Source organism: Dendrobium catenatum, unplaced genomic scaffold (assembly GCF_001605985.2).
Source record: "Dendrobium catenatum unplaced genomic scaffold, ASM160598v2 original_scaffold_212897, whole genome shotgun sequence".
Lineage (NCBI taxonomy): Eukaryota > Viridiplantae > Streptophyta > Magnoliopsida > Asparagales > Orchidaceae > Dendrobium > Dendrobium catenatum.
In genome coordinates this window covers 6,975-20,216 of record NW_021531307.1, presented here as the reverse complement: position 1 = coordinate 20,216, position 13,242 = coordinate 6,975, and the positions used below count along the sequence as shown (strand labels likewise).

The 13,242-nt window shown below is 36.6% G+C and overlaps 1 protein-coding gene across 1 annotated transcript in view; it reads right to left on the bottom strand.

Annotated features, from left to right (window-relative positions):
- The window catches only part of LOC110092040 (phosphoinositide phospholipase C 2), a 39,852-nt gene extending 26,884 nt beyond the window's left edge, over nucleotides 1-12,968 (bottom strand). Inside the window, exon 1 of the mRNA XM_020816388.2 lies at nucleotides 12,586-12,968. Within this exon, the coding sequence (XP_020672047.1) occupies nucleotides 12,586-12,903 (318 nt within the window). The 5' untranslated portion in view covers nucleotides 12,904-12,968. The remainder of the gene's footprint in view (nucleotides 1-12,585) is intronic.
- Nucleotides 12,969-13,242: the final 274 nt, after the last annotated feature.

Sequence of the window (13,242 nt, the reverse complement as noted above, 5' to 3'; positions counted from 1 at the left end):
TAGTATTCTTATTTCATATATATGTCATCCCAAAAGGTGTCATTAAAAATATTATCTCCTTAATTTCAAAGTTTTTATTTCATACAACTCTGGGAATAAGATGCATATATCTTAGCATGCTGCTATCCTTTCCAAAAGAAAAAAGAGAGTTTGGGTCTCTGTTCTCTTGACACAATGAACATCATCTGCAAAGCCAATATGATTGGAAGAATCTAGAGTTCAAACTCTATCCTCACTAATTGGTTTTCCAATCTCTATGATTTATTTTCAGCGCCCACTCACGGAGTAGCCTCCCCACCTTGTAAAGCCTTACAATTCATTGCTAATAAGAAGAAGTGATGCAATCTAGGTTCTAAAACAAGTTGGAGAACACTAAGAATGCAATTGACAACACTCCCTTTTAATATAACATAAACATACACAAATATTAGAAACTAAGTAAGAAACAAAACTTAAAAAATTGATAAGAAGGCACACAAAATAACCAAATAACTGAATTAAAATACTCTCAGAACAACCTTGCAAGATCACCTCACATGGAAATCACGAAAATAGAGAATGATGATCAAAGGAAAAATCAAACCAATGGTTAACCATAGAAATTAGGATCCAGCTCATGTCGGCACTCCGGCAAATACCAACAAACGGGGCACAACATCACCTTACACTTATAATATTTGGAGAAGAAATATACAAGTGGAAGGGAAACTGTGAAGAGAAGAAATAGATAGAATGAGAAGAAAAAATTGGTCAAAAGAAGTTGATTTTTCTTAGGTTGAAGATAAAAAGCTGTAGATTCTTTATCCTGATATCTATCGGCTCATTACTGAAACTTTCTCATCAAGTGATGAGATTCTTCCACCAAGGGGAAATTTATGCAGTCAATATTTCCTTTTTTATGATTTTTTATTATTTTCTACTTATGTTTCTTGTTTTCTCTCTCCTGAACTTCTCATTTTTAAGTTGTCCCTTCGTTTTCCATGTTCGCTTCTCAATTTCCCACCTACTTTTTTGCATTCCCTATTATCCTCTTCATTTTGGTTGCTGTGTACTCGCATTCCCTGCTGTGGTTGCTTCATTTTCCCTATTGTGGTTGCACATATTTCTTGATGTTTTATTTTTCCCAGCTACTGGTTTTCCCCATGCAGGCTCTTGGCTTTCCCAAGCAAGCTTCTGGTTCCTACTGCTGGTTGTTCGGTTTCCACCTTGCTCTTTTCCTATATTAAGTGCATTAATGTGGGCTCTGAAAATTCGGCCCCGGCCTCCGCCTGACTGTTTTTCTTTTCGGAGGGAGTTTTAACGGAATAAGTTCCGGGGTAAATTTTGAAAGGCAGATGGGTTTGTAGATAAGACACTACCTAGAGATTTCGCCCTCATTTTGCGAGGACTTTATAATCTGAGTTCTGGTTTCCTATAGGCGCAAGCCCCTATAGTTAATTACCCCTCCCGATCACAAGAGAGAACTTTCGATTAAGGCTAGTCGTCAATCAGATACGTAGAGATATGTAGCATATAGCATATAGTAGCAGCATGGATTTGAATTTGGGGATTTGGAAAGTTTGATATTTAAAATTGAAAATTTCATCACCTTATACTTAAAGCAGATAGTGGTGGGGGAATGGATGATAGACCCGATTAAGATCTCATGGTTCCATCATCCCGGGCCATCGTGGTCCCTGGTCTACTTAATCAGAGGAGGTAGTCGACCAAACCTAACAGAAGGATCCTTGTCGGCAGCCATAAGTTGCTTCGTCCAAGGGGACCTTGTAGACCTGGGGTGAATGCTTGTCTAAGGGAACAAATTTGAATCCATCTTAGCTAACAGAGGGCTTTATGCCCTATCGATTATATCCTATTAATTCATATCTCAAGGATTTGATGCCACTAAGGAACGCATTGGCTCTAGACATAATCGGTATTTCGTGGAGCCATTTGGTGGCAAAACCACTCAGTTCAGAGAGCCCCGAGTCATAACCGTTTATCCTACGATGCCATTTGGCAGCAAAATTGCCAGTTAAAGGAAACGTACCACGTCTTTAATGGCAGGAAATTGTTTGAGAATGGATCATAATGATATTTTCGCTAGACATTTGGCTCTATGTGAGCTGAAGTTATATTTGAATTTGTCAACCTCGGCAAACTGTTGTGGAGGGTTGATGTATTTTGCTTTAAGTGGTTGATGAATTTATTTCAATTTTAAATATTTTGGAATGGATGATTTTTTGGATTTGTGGATTTTTATGTACTTGGTGGAGTTTTGGATTTTGAAATATTTGAAATAGACCCCTCTGGTTGAGATTTTTGTTCAACACGGCCATCATCAGGATGACCTTGAGGTCGCTTGAAAATATTTGAATCTTGGGAAGTTTGAGGGCATTTAAAAGTATATGATCCCCTCCGGTTGATATTTGAATTCAACACGGCCATCAACGGGGTATTCAGGGTCATTTCCATTTATGGATTAAACCTTGTCGACTCTACCCATTTGCCAGCAGAGGATCGAGTTTCGTAGGCTTCATGCCTTTATTAGTGAATTTTTATTGCTATAGGCATTGAAGGTCTAATATGAATATATTAAGACAAATATATCGGTCGCCACTACCGTATATTTATTTGATGGTTCGAACCCTATCGACTCCTATTGATCCGCATAGAATAATCGGGTTCGAACTTGAATTCACTTATTGACCCGCGCAACAACCCTAAAAGTCACGTGTGTACCAATAACATGCTCATCGGGGCCCACGCGGGTGTTATGATTGCATTTACCCCTTTTATGTACCTATGTGTATACAAACTATGGTGCACATGTGGGGCTATTTTTGAGATATTTAAAGCTGCTCAGTTGTGTGGTTGACCACCATTTAAATCCATCATTCTGTTTGGAAGCTCATACACGCATTCTGTCTGCTTGTATACGGGTTGCAGATCTAATGGTGTTACGTAGTAGCTTCTGAATTGAGTTATTCACTATTCTGTACATGTAGACTGTCATGCACTATTTGTTGCTTTCTGCAAGTGAATTGTAGTGCACTAACGAATCTCCTGCTTGTTCAATTGAATATCAAATCCCTCTATCGTATGGGACAAATGTATTTGTTTATGTGTATTTCAGTATTTGTGAAAACTATTATATATAGTTGTGAGATAGATATCCATTAACTATTGTTGATAGTAGGCGGGCTACTTTCATTGTGACTTCTCCACTTTTCTTATGGATATGTCACATTCTTTGTGTATTGCTTCCCCCATCAGTTGCAAGAGGGTTGATGGATTTGTTTATGAATCCCTTGACATTAGCTACAAATCAACCCTCATTTGAATCTTCTTATCACTTGCAAACAAATTGAATCTTCTTTGTCCTTGGGGATGGTTTACAACAAGTGTAGGGGCTTAATATTCAACAATTGTTTGATATCCACATTTCATCGAGCATGAAGACTTGTGAAAAAACTCTATGTTTTTGGTGGTAAACATATCACTGCATTCTTCATTTGATCATTGCATGCAGATTGATATTCACTCGAATGCATCCACATGTGTCACCTTGTTATGTTTATCGCATATCAAACCCTTCTAGTGGCATTTGATTGCATGAGTCTTTATCATCACTTATGAGTAAATGATGTTTGTAGGCTTTATATTCATTGCAAGCCTCTCTTTTTATCACAAGTCCCATATATGTTCCTTTGCATTTTGTTCATCAACATCTCATTATTGATTATTGCTTGCAAATAAATGATATATTTTCTTTTGAGAACAACATATCATGACATGGAATTCGATCAAGTTGTCTACAACCACTTGTAAGCAAGTAGAGTTTGCAAGTCTCTTATTCACCACCAACCGTACATATGTTCATTTGCATTCATTTGCATTTAAGTTGGAGCTTGTGATCAATAGTTCAAATCTTGCCCACTTAACATTCGAATCAATATTTAAGTTCAAATCAAGTTTGAGTTCACTTAAGTCATGTGTTGCAAGTCCAAGTTCACAATATTGGAGTTTTGCTTTAATATTCAAATTTGATTCAAATCATTACACATGCAATTAAGCTCAAGTCTATGTTATGCTCCAATCGAGTTCGAGTTCAAATAAAGTCCTCCATATGTTCAAATAAATTTCAAGTTCAATAATAGCCTTTTCCGTTCGAGTCCCCTGTTGTCCTTGCAAGTTCAAGTTCGAGTTCATGTCCATTGTAGACTGATTGCATGTTCTTTTGCTTGTTGCTCAAATTGTCCAAATTATGTTCATTTGAGTCATTTTTCTTTTGTTCAAGTTCTAGCTCTTTTGAGTTCAAGTTACATTTCAAGTTCCCAAAATTTGCTAAAAATTTCGGCAGTATCTCAATGTCTCCCCCGTTTAGGGGAAAAACCAAGAGGCAACCTTCCCCTCGTCGCTACTTGAGAGCTTCAGGTAGGTGTCAAATGACACCGCAGTCGTATTTTTTTTAATCCTCGTCCGCTACATGAGCATTTAAGGGTCTCGAGCACATGTTAGAAAGAAGCACAGTTTCTTTCCCCCCTCTGCACTACATGAGCGTTTGGAGGTACTTATTTTTTCTGTCCCCCTCGTGCTACATGAACACTTTGGGGAATACCCACCTTGTCGCAAGCGCCACGCCGGTTTCTCTCTCTACTACGCTACGTGAGCGCGTAGGGGGTTTTCCAACTCGTCGCTAGGATCGAGGAAATATTTTTTTAGGTCATCACAAGCGCCGCGCCGATTTCCCTCCCTACTATGCCACGTGAGCGTGTAGGGTATTTGCCAGCTCATCGCAAGCCACGAGAAAAGGATTTTTAGGTTAGAAAATTTATACCTTTGCAATGAAGTGGCGATGCTGACGATGGCACAAAAACATCTCTTTTTTTTAAATCCATTTCTTTTTTTCTTTTTTTGAAATAATAATAATAATAATACATATTAATAAGAATAATAATTAAAAAAATGTTATGAAGTATATACCTATAAATGGAGTATACAGGTTGAATAGGGTTGGATGGCTCGGGTTAGGTGGATAAGGGTCAGGGAGATTTGGAGTTAGGCTATATAAGATCGGGCTAGGGCTTTTTGGATCTGCACAATAGAGTGGATTCGGCCTTATAAGCGTCGGGCTTAGTATGTATTGTGAACCAGATAAGAAGATCGGGCAGAGAGTTCTATGGATGTCTCGGTTTCGGCCAGGTAGGGATTCGATCGAGACTAGGGAAGAGAAGGAAGAGGTTTGATCAGGTGGAGAAGCGTTGGCCTGGGCTTGTGGGATCGAGAGCTTACAACTGCTTGTCTATTTCGACTCTAGATGAAAGGAGAAGCGGCAGGATTCATGAAGTAGCAGCGACGGACAAAGGTCGTGAGGCTTGGAGGGCATCGGGTATAAGCTGTAGGGGTGGGATTTGGTCAAAGGAAGCCAGAGGCGACTGGACTTCTGCTTGGAAGAATGGAGGAAGTCGGCTTGTACTTGGGGTATGGAGATTTTGACGGAAGCAAGAGGAATAGGGGCAAGAGTTCTGGTTGGAGGTTGGATGTCGTAGAGGGCCGATCAGTTGTCTTACGACAGGGGAATGGAGCGTCAAAGATAGCAGGAAGAAGCGGAACCAAGCCCCTCTCTTCACCTTCATTTTATTGACACAAGTGGACGCGTGATCGAGGTAAGCCCATAGGATATCCGGGAAGCGACGTAAACGGCGTCGCGTATGCAGTATTTTAGCGAGATTTTTGCTTATTTCTGGAGAAAAATCGATAGGATTTCGGGATTCAACGGATACAAGGTATGTATGTAGGATTTATATTTTGCTTTCTTATCTCTTTTGTTCCTTTGGGTATAACATGGAGGTCAACAATTAACTCATTAAATGGGCTATCTTGAGAGACTTCTATTGGTTGATTTGGAAGCATATTTATGTGAGTTTTCAATGCTCTTTCCCTTCTTTCCTCCTATAAATAATGGCTGATTTCCTTTTAGAGAGAAATTGTAAAGAATAATTGGAAAGTGAAACTAATGGGTTTAAAAAAGATGTGAGTTGTTTTCTTCAACCTCCCTATCCTCTAAAACTTCGTCTCAGACTTATATCTACTTTTTCTCTCCACAGTTCCCATTCCACCTGTATCCTTGTTCTCGAAATTTTAATAAGTTGTAAGGTGTCTTTGTGTCGTGTTTTATTGTGAGTTATAAGTGGTGTTATGTTGTGTTCCTTGTTGTGTTTGTTTAAGTTATTATGGAATATAATAGTATTGTTATGTTCTATCGATGTTTATTTATATTTTATTGAAAGGGAGTCTTTAGTTTGCAATCCTAGTGTTTTTTTAGGTTACATCAATTTGGTATCAGAGCTTTAGGATGTAGTATGAGTTTTCATTTATCTTTAAAACTTAAAAAAAAAAAATCAAAAATAATCAACAAGTGGATTAACAACAAATGATTATGCAACAAATGGCTAACGAAATAAAAATAAAAATAATAGGCAATGAGATCATGGGATTAAAATCGACGTTAATGACCAAAATGTCCTCCCAATCCTCCACCATGAAGCTCCATTGGTCCAACTTCAAATTCATTAACGTCAACTTAAATCTCATGATCCCATTATCTATTATTTCTATTTTGGTTTCATTAGTCATTTGTTGCATAATCATTTATTGTCAATCTGTATGTTGATTATTTTAATTATTCATTTTTTTAGTTTTAAAGAGAAAGGAAGACTCGCACGATAACCCAATGTTTAAAATTGCATATATGGGTCATAAGAACTCATAAATCATCAGCACTGTCATCACTAAGGGGTTCTTCATTTGAATCATCATTATGATGAACGACTCTCTCCCCTTCCTCCTCTCCTATAGAGTCCAATGTCGGGCATTTACTTCAAGATTTATATATATATATATATATATAGCGTGAGGCATAAGCCTCATGCCGGTGAGGCGAGGCGGACCTCAAGGCGGGCCTCAACCAAGTTGAGGCGCAAGCCTCATAAAAAAAACTCGAGGCGTAAGCATCGAGGCGTTTTTTATTGGAATTGCGCAAAGGCGGTCCTCAATGAGAGCCTTATATTGCGCAAATTTGAACCTAAAGCTCTAATACCAAATTGATGCAACATTAAAAAATACTATGATTGCAAAAAAAACAAAACATAAATAAACACCAATAGAACATAATAATATTATTATACCCCACAAAAGCTTAAATAAACAGAATATCACTTACAACTTACAATAAAATACAACATAAAGAGACCTTACAACTTATAAAAGTTTCAAGAAGAATGATACAGATGGAATGGTAACTATGAAGAGAAGAAGTAAATAGAAGTCCACGACGAAATTTTAGAAGATATGGAGGTAAAAGAAAATAGCTCGCAAGCTATTTAAACCCGTAGGTTTCACTTTCCAAATATTCTTCACAACCACACTATCTAAAGGAAATTAGACACTATTTATAAGAGCAGAGAAGGGACAGAGCATTGATAGCTCACATAAATATACTTCTAAATCAGCCAATAAAAGTCTTTCAAACTAGCCTATTTAATGAGTTAATGTACTTAGTATAGGAAAACATCAATGTGGAAACCGAACAGCAAGCAGTTGTAACCGGAAGCCTGCATGAGAAAACCGAGAGCATGCATAGGAAACCCGAGAGCCTGCATGGGGAAAACCAGTAGTTGGGAAAAATGAAATGGTAGGAAATATGTGCAAAAAACGAGGAAAACGAAGCAACCACAACAAGGAATGCAAGAAGATAGCAGCCAAAATGAAGGGGACAGCACGGAATGCGAAAAATAGCTGGGAAATTGAGAAGGCAACATGGAAAACGAAGGGACAACTAAAAAAATTGAGAAGTTCACGAGAAAGAAAATAAGAAACACAAGTAGAAAATAAAAAAACATAAAACAAAAAATCTTGACTACATCAAGAAGAATTGGATGTCTTTGCTATGAACAAAAATCGCTCTCTTTCCTTATATTGGAACCTTTCATTCATGGTAAATCAATAGTAGATTTTATGAGCACCAATTCATTGGGAAACCTACTACGGCCAATATCTATGAGATTATTTCTTATAACTCTGGTCTATTGCCCCTTGCAACCTCCCAAATTGAGATCGATTGTTCGATGGAAATTTAAAGTATCTGAATTGCCTCATCCATTAGTTGCATTTTTTGGTTTGGTCGTGCAACATCGATTATTAGTTTTGGACTTTAAGATAAAGGAGCATAAAATAATAAATAAAGTAAAATGATTTTCTAGGATTAGATGGAGGCATTTAAAGAATATTAACAAAAATATTTTTTATAGTAAGATTTTGACTGTGCATGAGGAAGTTAATGTTATGTGAGAAAAACTAGCTAGTGATATTAAGAATATTGGAAAAGATGTGCTTGGAGTATCAAAGGGAAAAGCTCCTAATAGTAAAAATTGTTTGAGATGAAATGCAAATGTGCAAGAAAAGATTAAAAATAAAAAGATTTTTTATAAAAATTGGTTTGATTTTAAAAATTGAGATAATTGGGAAACATATAAAAATGCTCGTACGGAATCTAAGAAAGTAATATGCGATGCAATGACCTTAGCTTTTAATGATTTATATAATAGATTGGATACTGAGGGAGCAAGATATATGCATAAGTTAGCCAAACAAAGAGATAGGAGTAGCAAGGATTTAGTTCAAGTGAAGTGTATAAAGGAGATCAAAAAATATTTTTCTTAGAAGATATTCAATAAAGGTGGATGAGATATTTTGCTAAACTTTTTAATGAAGATTGTGATAATAAGATTGACTGTAGTGATCTTAGCACCCTAAATAAAAATAAAGATTTCTGTTTTTATCGACATATTAGTAAAACCGAAGTTAGAGAGACTTTAAAGAAAATGAATGGTGGAAAAGCTATTGGACCTGATGATATTCCAATAGAGGTGTGAAAATGCTTAGGAGATGAAGGAATTTATTGGCTTACTAAACTTTTAATACTATTTTGAAGACTAAAAAGATGGCAGATGAGTGGAGAATGAGTGTGTTAATTCCTATTTTTAAGAATAAAGGTGATGCATTAGATTGTGCGAATTATAGAGGAATTAAGTTAATGTGTCATACTTTAAAACTATAGGAGCAAGTTATGAAGCATAGGTTGCGGCGTGATACTAATGTTTCTCAAAATCAATTTGGATTCATGCCGGGTAGGTCGACTATGGAAGCCATACATTTATTAAGAGGTTTGATGGATAAATATAGATAAAATAAGGAGTATTTACATATGATATTTATTGATTTAGAAAAAGCATATGATAAAGTTTCAAGAGAAGTGCTATGATGAGTTCTTGAAAAAAAAGGAGTTAATAACGCTTATATTCAAATCATTAAAGATATGTACGCATGAGCTATTACTTGTGTTCAAACACAAGGTGGTTTGACCAAGTATTTCCCTATTTCGGTTGGGTTACATCAAGGATCAGCTTTAAACCCATATCTTTTTGCTTTAGTCATGGATGTTCTCACTAGACATTTGCAAGAGGATGTATCTTGGTGTATGTTTTTTTACTGATGATATTCTTCTTATTGATAAGACTAGAGAGGGAGGTGAAGGTAAACTTGAATTATGGAGGTCAACCGTAGAGTCTAAAGGTTTTCACTTGATTAGATCTAAAATGGAATATATGGAGTGTAATTTTAATAGTAATAGACCTAGTGAGGGGATTGTGATTTTGGGCGATGAAGTCATTAATAATAGTACACGTTTTAGATATCTTGGATTTATTGTTCAGAGTGATGGTGAAATAAATGGGAATATTATCAGCAGAATTCAAGTTGGATGGTTGAAGTGGAGGAATGCATCGGGCTTGTGTGATAGAAAAGTACCCCTCAAACTTAAGAGAAAATTCTATAAGATGATGGTGAGGCCTGCAATGTTTTATGGTGCCGAATGTTGGCCATTAAAAGAGAAGCATAATACTAAGTTAACTGTGGCAGGATGAGGATGCTCTGGTGGATGAGTGGCTTTACTCTTAGAGATAGGATACGAAATGAGCATATACATAAAAAGGTTGGAGTAGCTCCAGTAAAAGATAAGATTAGAGAGAGCCGCCTTAGATGGTTTGGTCACATAAAACGACGGCCTCCTGATGACCCGATTAGGCGAGTAGAGGTATTAGATTTGACTTATATTAAGAAAGGTAGAGGCAAACTTAAAAAGACTTGGTTAAAAAATATTAGGAATGACCCTTTTTTATTAGATTTAAATGAGAATTTGACTTTTAATAGGACACGATGGAGAAAAAGGATTCATGTAGCCAACCCCACATGGTGGGATAAAAGCTTGATGTTGTTGTTGTTTGTCGTGACTCTTTCTCTACAAATAAAGCTTACCTTAAGTATTATGAGCATGTCCCCTATACTAATTGGTATAAACTAATAAGGTTCATGGGTGTTGGTATCAAATATGCTTACTTTTGCAAGAAAATAATGCACTGAGGCCTCGCTACCAAAGACATTTTGTTTAACAAGGGCATTATGGTTTATAGACTTTGATCTCTTTACTATAACCATGGCTTTATTATTCTGTGCGGAGTGCGGAGGGCGTCCGGAGACCAATAAAAATGTGCCACATCACCTCATTGGTGGGTACCTAGCTCGGTACCCGCTCTCGGTACCGCTGGGTACCGTTGGGTACCGCTAAGTACCCAGAGCTTAATCAAACAGTTCTCTTGTCCAGTCTTCGTACAGAATAAAAGCTCCTAACCATGAGGAGACAACAAACACTAGTTTTTTGAACGCCTCATCTCTATGGCCATCCATGTTCTACAATCCTAAGAGGTTTACTCTTTCTCATTGGTTATCCCTTCCCCCAAGTTCTTTACCATGTCTCTACTATTCATTGCATTATCATAAAAGTTTTTTTTCCTTCTTGCACTTCAAATCGCAACATACTATATTTGGATCAAAAGGAGCAATACCCTATATAGAGTAGGGAAAACACTTCTCTGAATAAAATCATTGAAAACATTCACTTTATTATTAGACAAAAGAGCAGAAAATAAAGGCTTAGACTCAGACATGATGTACATAATGCAATTAAACATCTCCTTGCCAGAGATTAAGTTGCTTGGTTTGTTCATGTTGTTAGATTGGATTGGTTGTTTTGTTATATTTCTTCTGAACAATTTCTCTATTCAACTTATATAGGATTTTACTCTATGGCTGAATTTTGTCTTGACATTTGCCATCTCCTTCACTTCTTACTATTTTACTTTGAGGTTCAACACAACTGCTACTAGCCCCTCGTGCCTTCAATTTTGTGCCTTCAATTTTGCAACATATATTGATCTTGCCTTGCAGTTGTGATGGAACCAATAATTTCTTATGATATTGTTTTGAGTCTTATTTCTCTCCATCAAACCCTCTTTCAAGGTGCAAATTTTACACTACTGAATTTGGTTTTCAGGGCCACTAATGACACTAAAATTATATAATCTTAATATATTTCACCTTTTTTTATTTTATTGTTTGATCAATTTAGGCCTTTTGGCCTTTAGAAGCTTCTTCTAACTGCTCTTTGTTTTATTATCAAAGTTGGGCAAGGCCCTCAGTCCCCATCTCCGTCCCCCTCCCACACACACCCCTAAAAAAAATAAGTTGGTATTCAATACTTTTTTATTCAATATCATGGATGCAATACTTTTTATTTAAACACTAGAATGAATTCTGAAGCTATTGTTTCCCGATTCTGAGTAAAACGGTTGCTATTAAAGACGGAGAAATCCCCTGATTCATTTACAAAACAGCAGGCCTACTTATTGCCTTTCCAAAAAAATCCCACTTGTTTTCCACAACTAAAGCATTAACAAAGTTAATAAAAACCCCATAGGACTTGGATTAAATCTGTAAAGTAGGATTTAAGTTGAATTTAGCCTAAATCTTTCGAAACACTTTATAAGGGGTTTCTAAATACCACCTGGAAAATATTGGATTTAGCAAAAATTGATAAATGTTGGCTCAAATCCAAGATCTGTCAAATCTTGTTGAGAGTAAAACTTAAGAAATTTACTTCAGTCAGTACAATACATGAAATCTCTTTAAATCCCCCAAATATTTTAATCTGCAACTAAACATCAACAATGTTTGGTTACATTTAAGAAAAACGAAATCAAATAATTCTACCATCAGGATTTACCCTATCTTCAAACAAATTGCCCTCAAAGTTCTATCATCAGGAATTTACTTAAGCAAGATTTACTAAGAAGTTGTTCAAGATTTACTAAGAAGTTGTTCGGTTGCAACATTCAGCGAAGATTTAGCGAGTATTTAGGCTAAATCTTACCAAACTATTTCTTAAGCCACGTAAATCCTACTAACTTTTTAAATCTCGTTTTCCTTCAATTTTAGGCTAAATCCTTGACTTAGTAAATATTGTGGAAGAAGGATTTAAGAGACTTGCAATCTAGCCAGATTTAGCACCGATCAAGAGAAAAAAATTTCAGGATTAACAAAATCTGAATTTACAAGATTTACAAGATCTTACTTGTAGCCAAACAATCCCTAAATATATATTTAAGTCCCCATAAACAACTTATATGTTTTCTTCGATAGTCAGCGAACCTGAGATTGGATAGGAGGATTAAATTCCTCAGAGAAGAGATACTGATGAAATTCCTCAAGGGAGAGAACCGGTCGTGCGACCTTGCCCAGTAGCCGGTGCCTATGTTGTCGGATCTGTTCAATGATCCGCTCGGCATCGGCGGTTGTGGTGGCCGACTCTCCCTGCCTCTCAACCAGAAAGCGGCGGAGCTGTTCGGGCCCGATCTGCAACTCGCCTTCCGCAAGCTCGGCAAAAGCCGCCTTCACGTCGGCTGGTGGCTCTGCCTCGCTCCACCGGAACTTCCTCGTGAAGCAGAGACAATATTTGTAGCTACCCATTTGTTCTTGTCCGCCGCGCCTTCTCACTCAGCTTGTTTTCTCTATAAACCAACGGAACAAAGTTTCTGTTCTCTCTCTTATATATATATATATATTACATTACAAATATTTTGGGAAATTTTTTTGGATAAAGCCGCATATCCTCTTTTAAAACAGTTAATTGCAGCATTATAAGTTTTTTTTTTTTTTTTTTTTTTTTGAGAGAATCAAAATTGCATTAAAAAGTAAAGACTAATTACAAACTAGAACATAAAGAAAAAGCAACTGGTTTCTATTCCCAACATGGAAAGAATCTTATTGAAACCATATTTGTTAAACTAGAATTACCATAATTTGAAA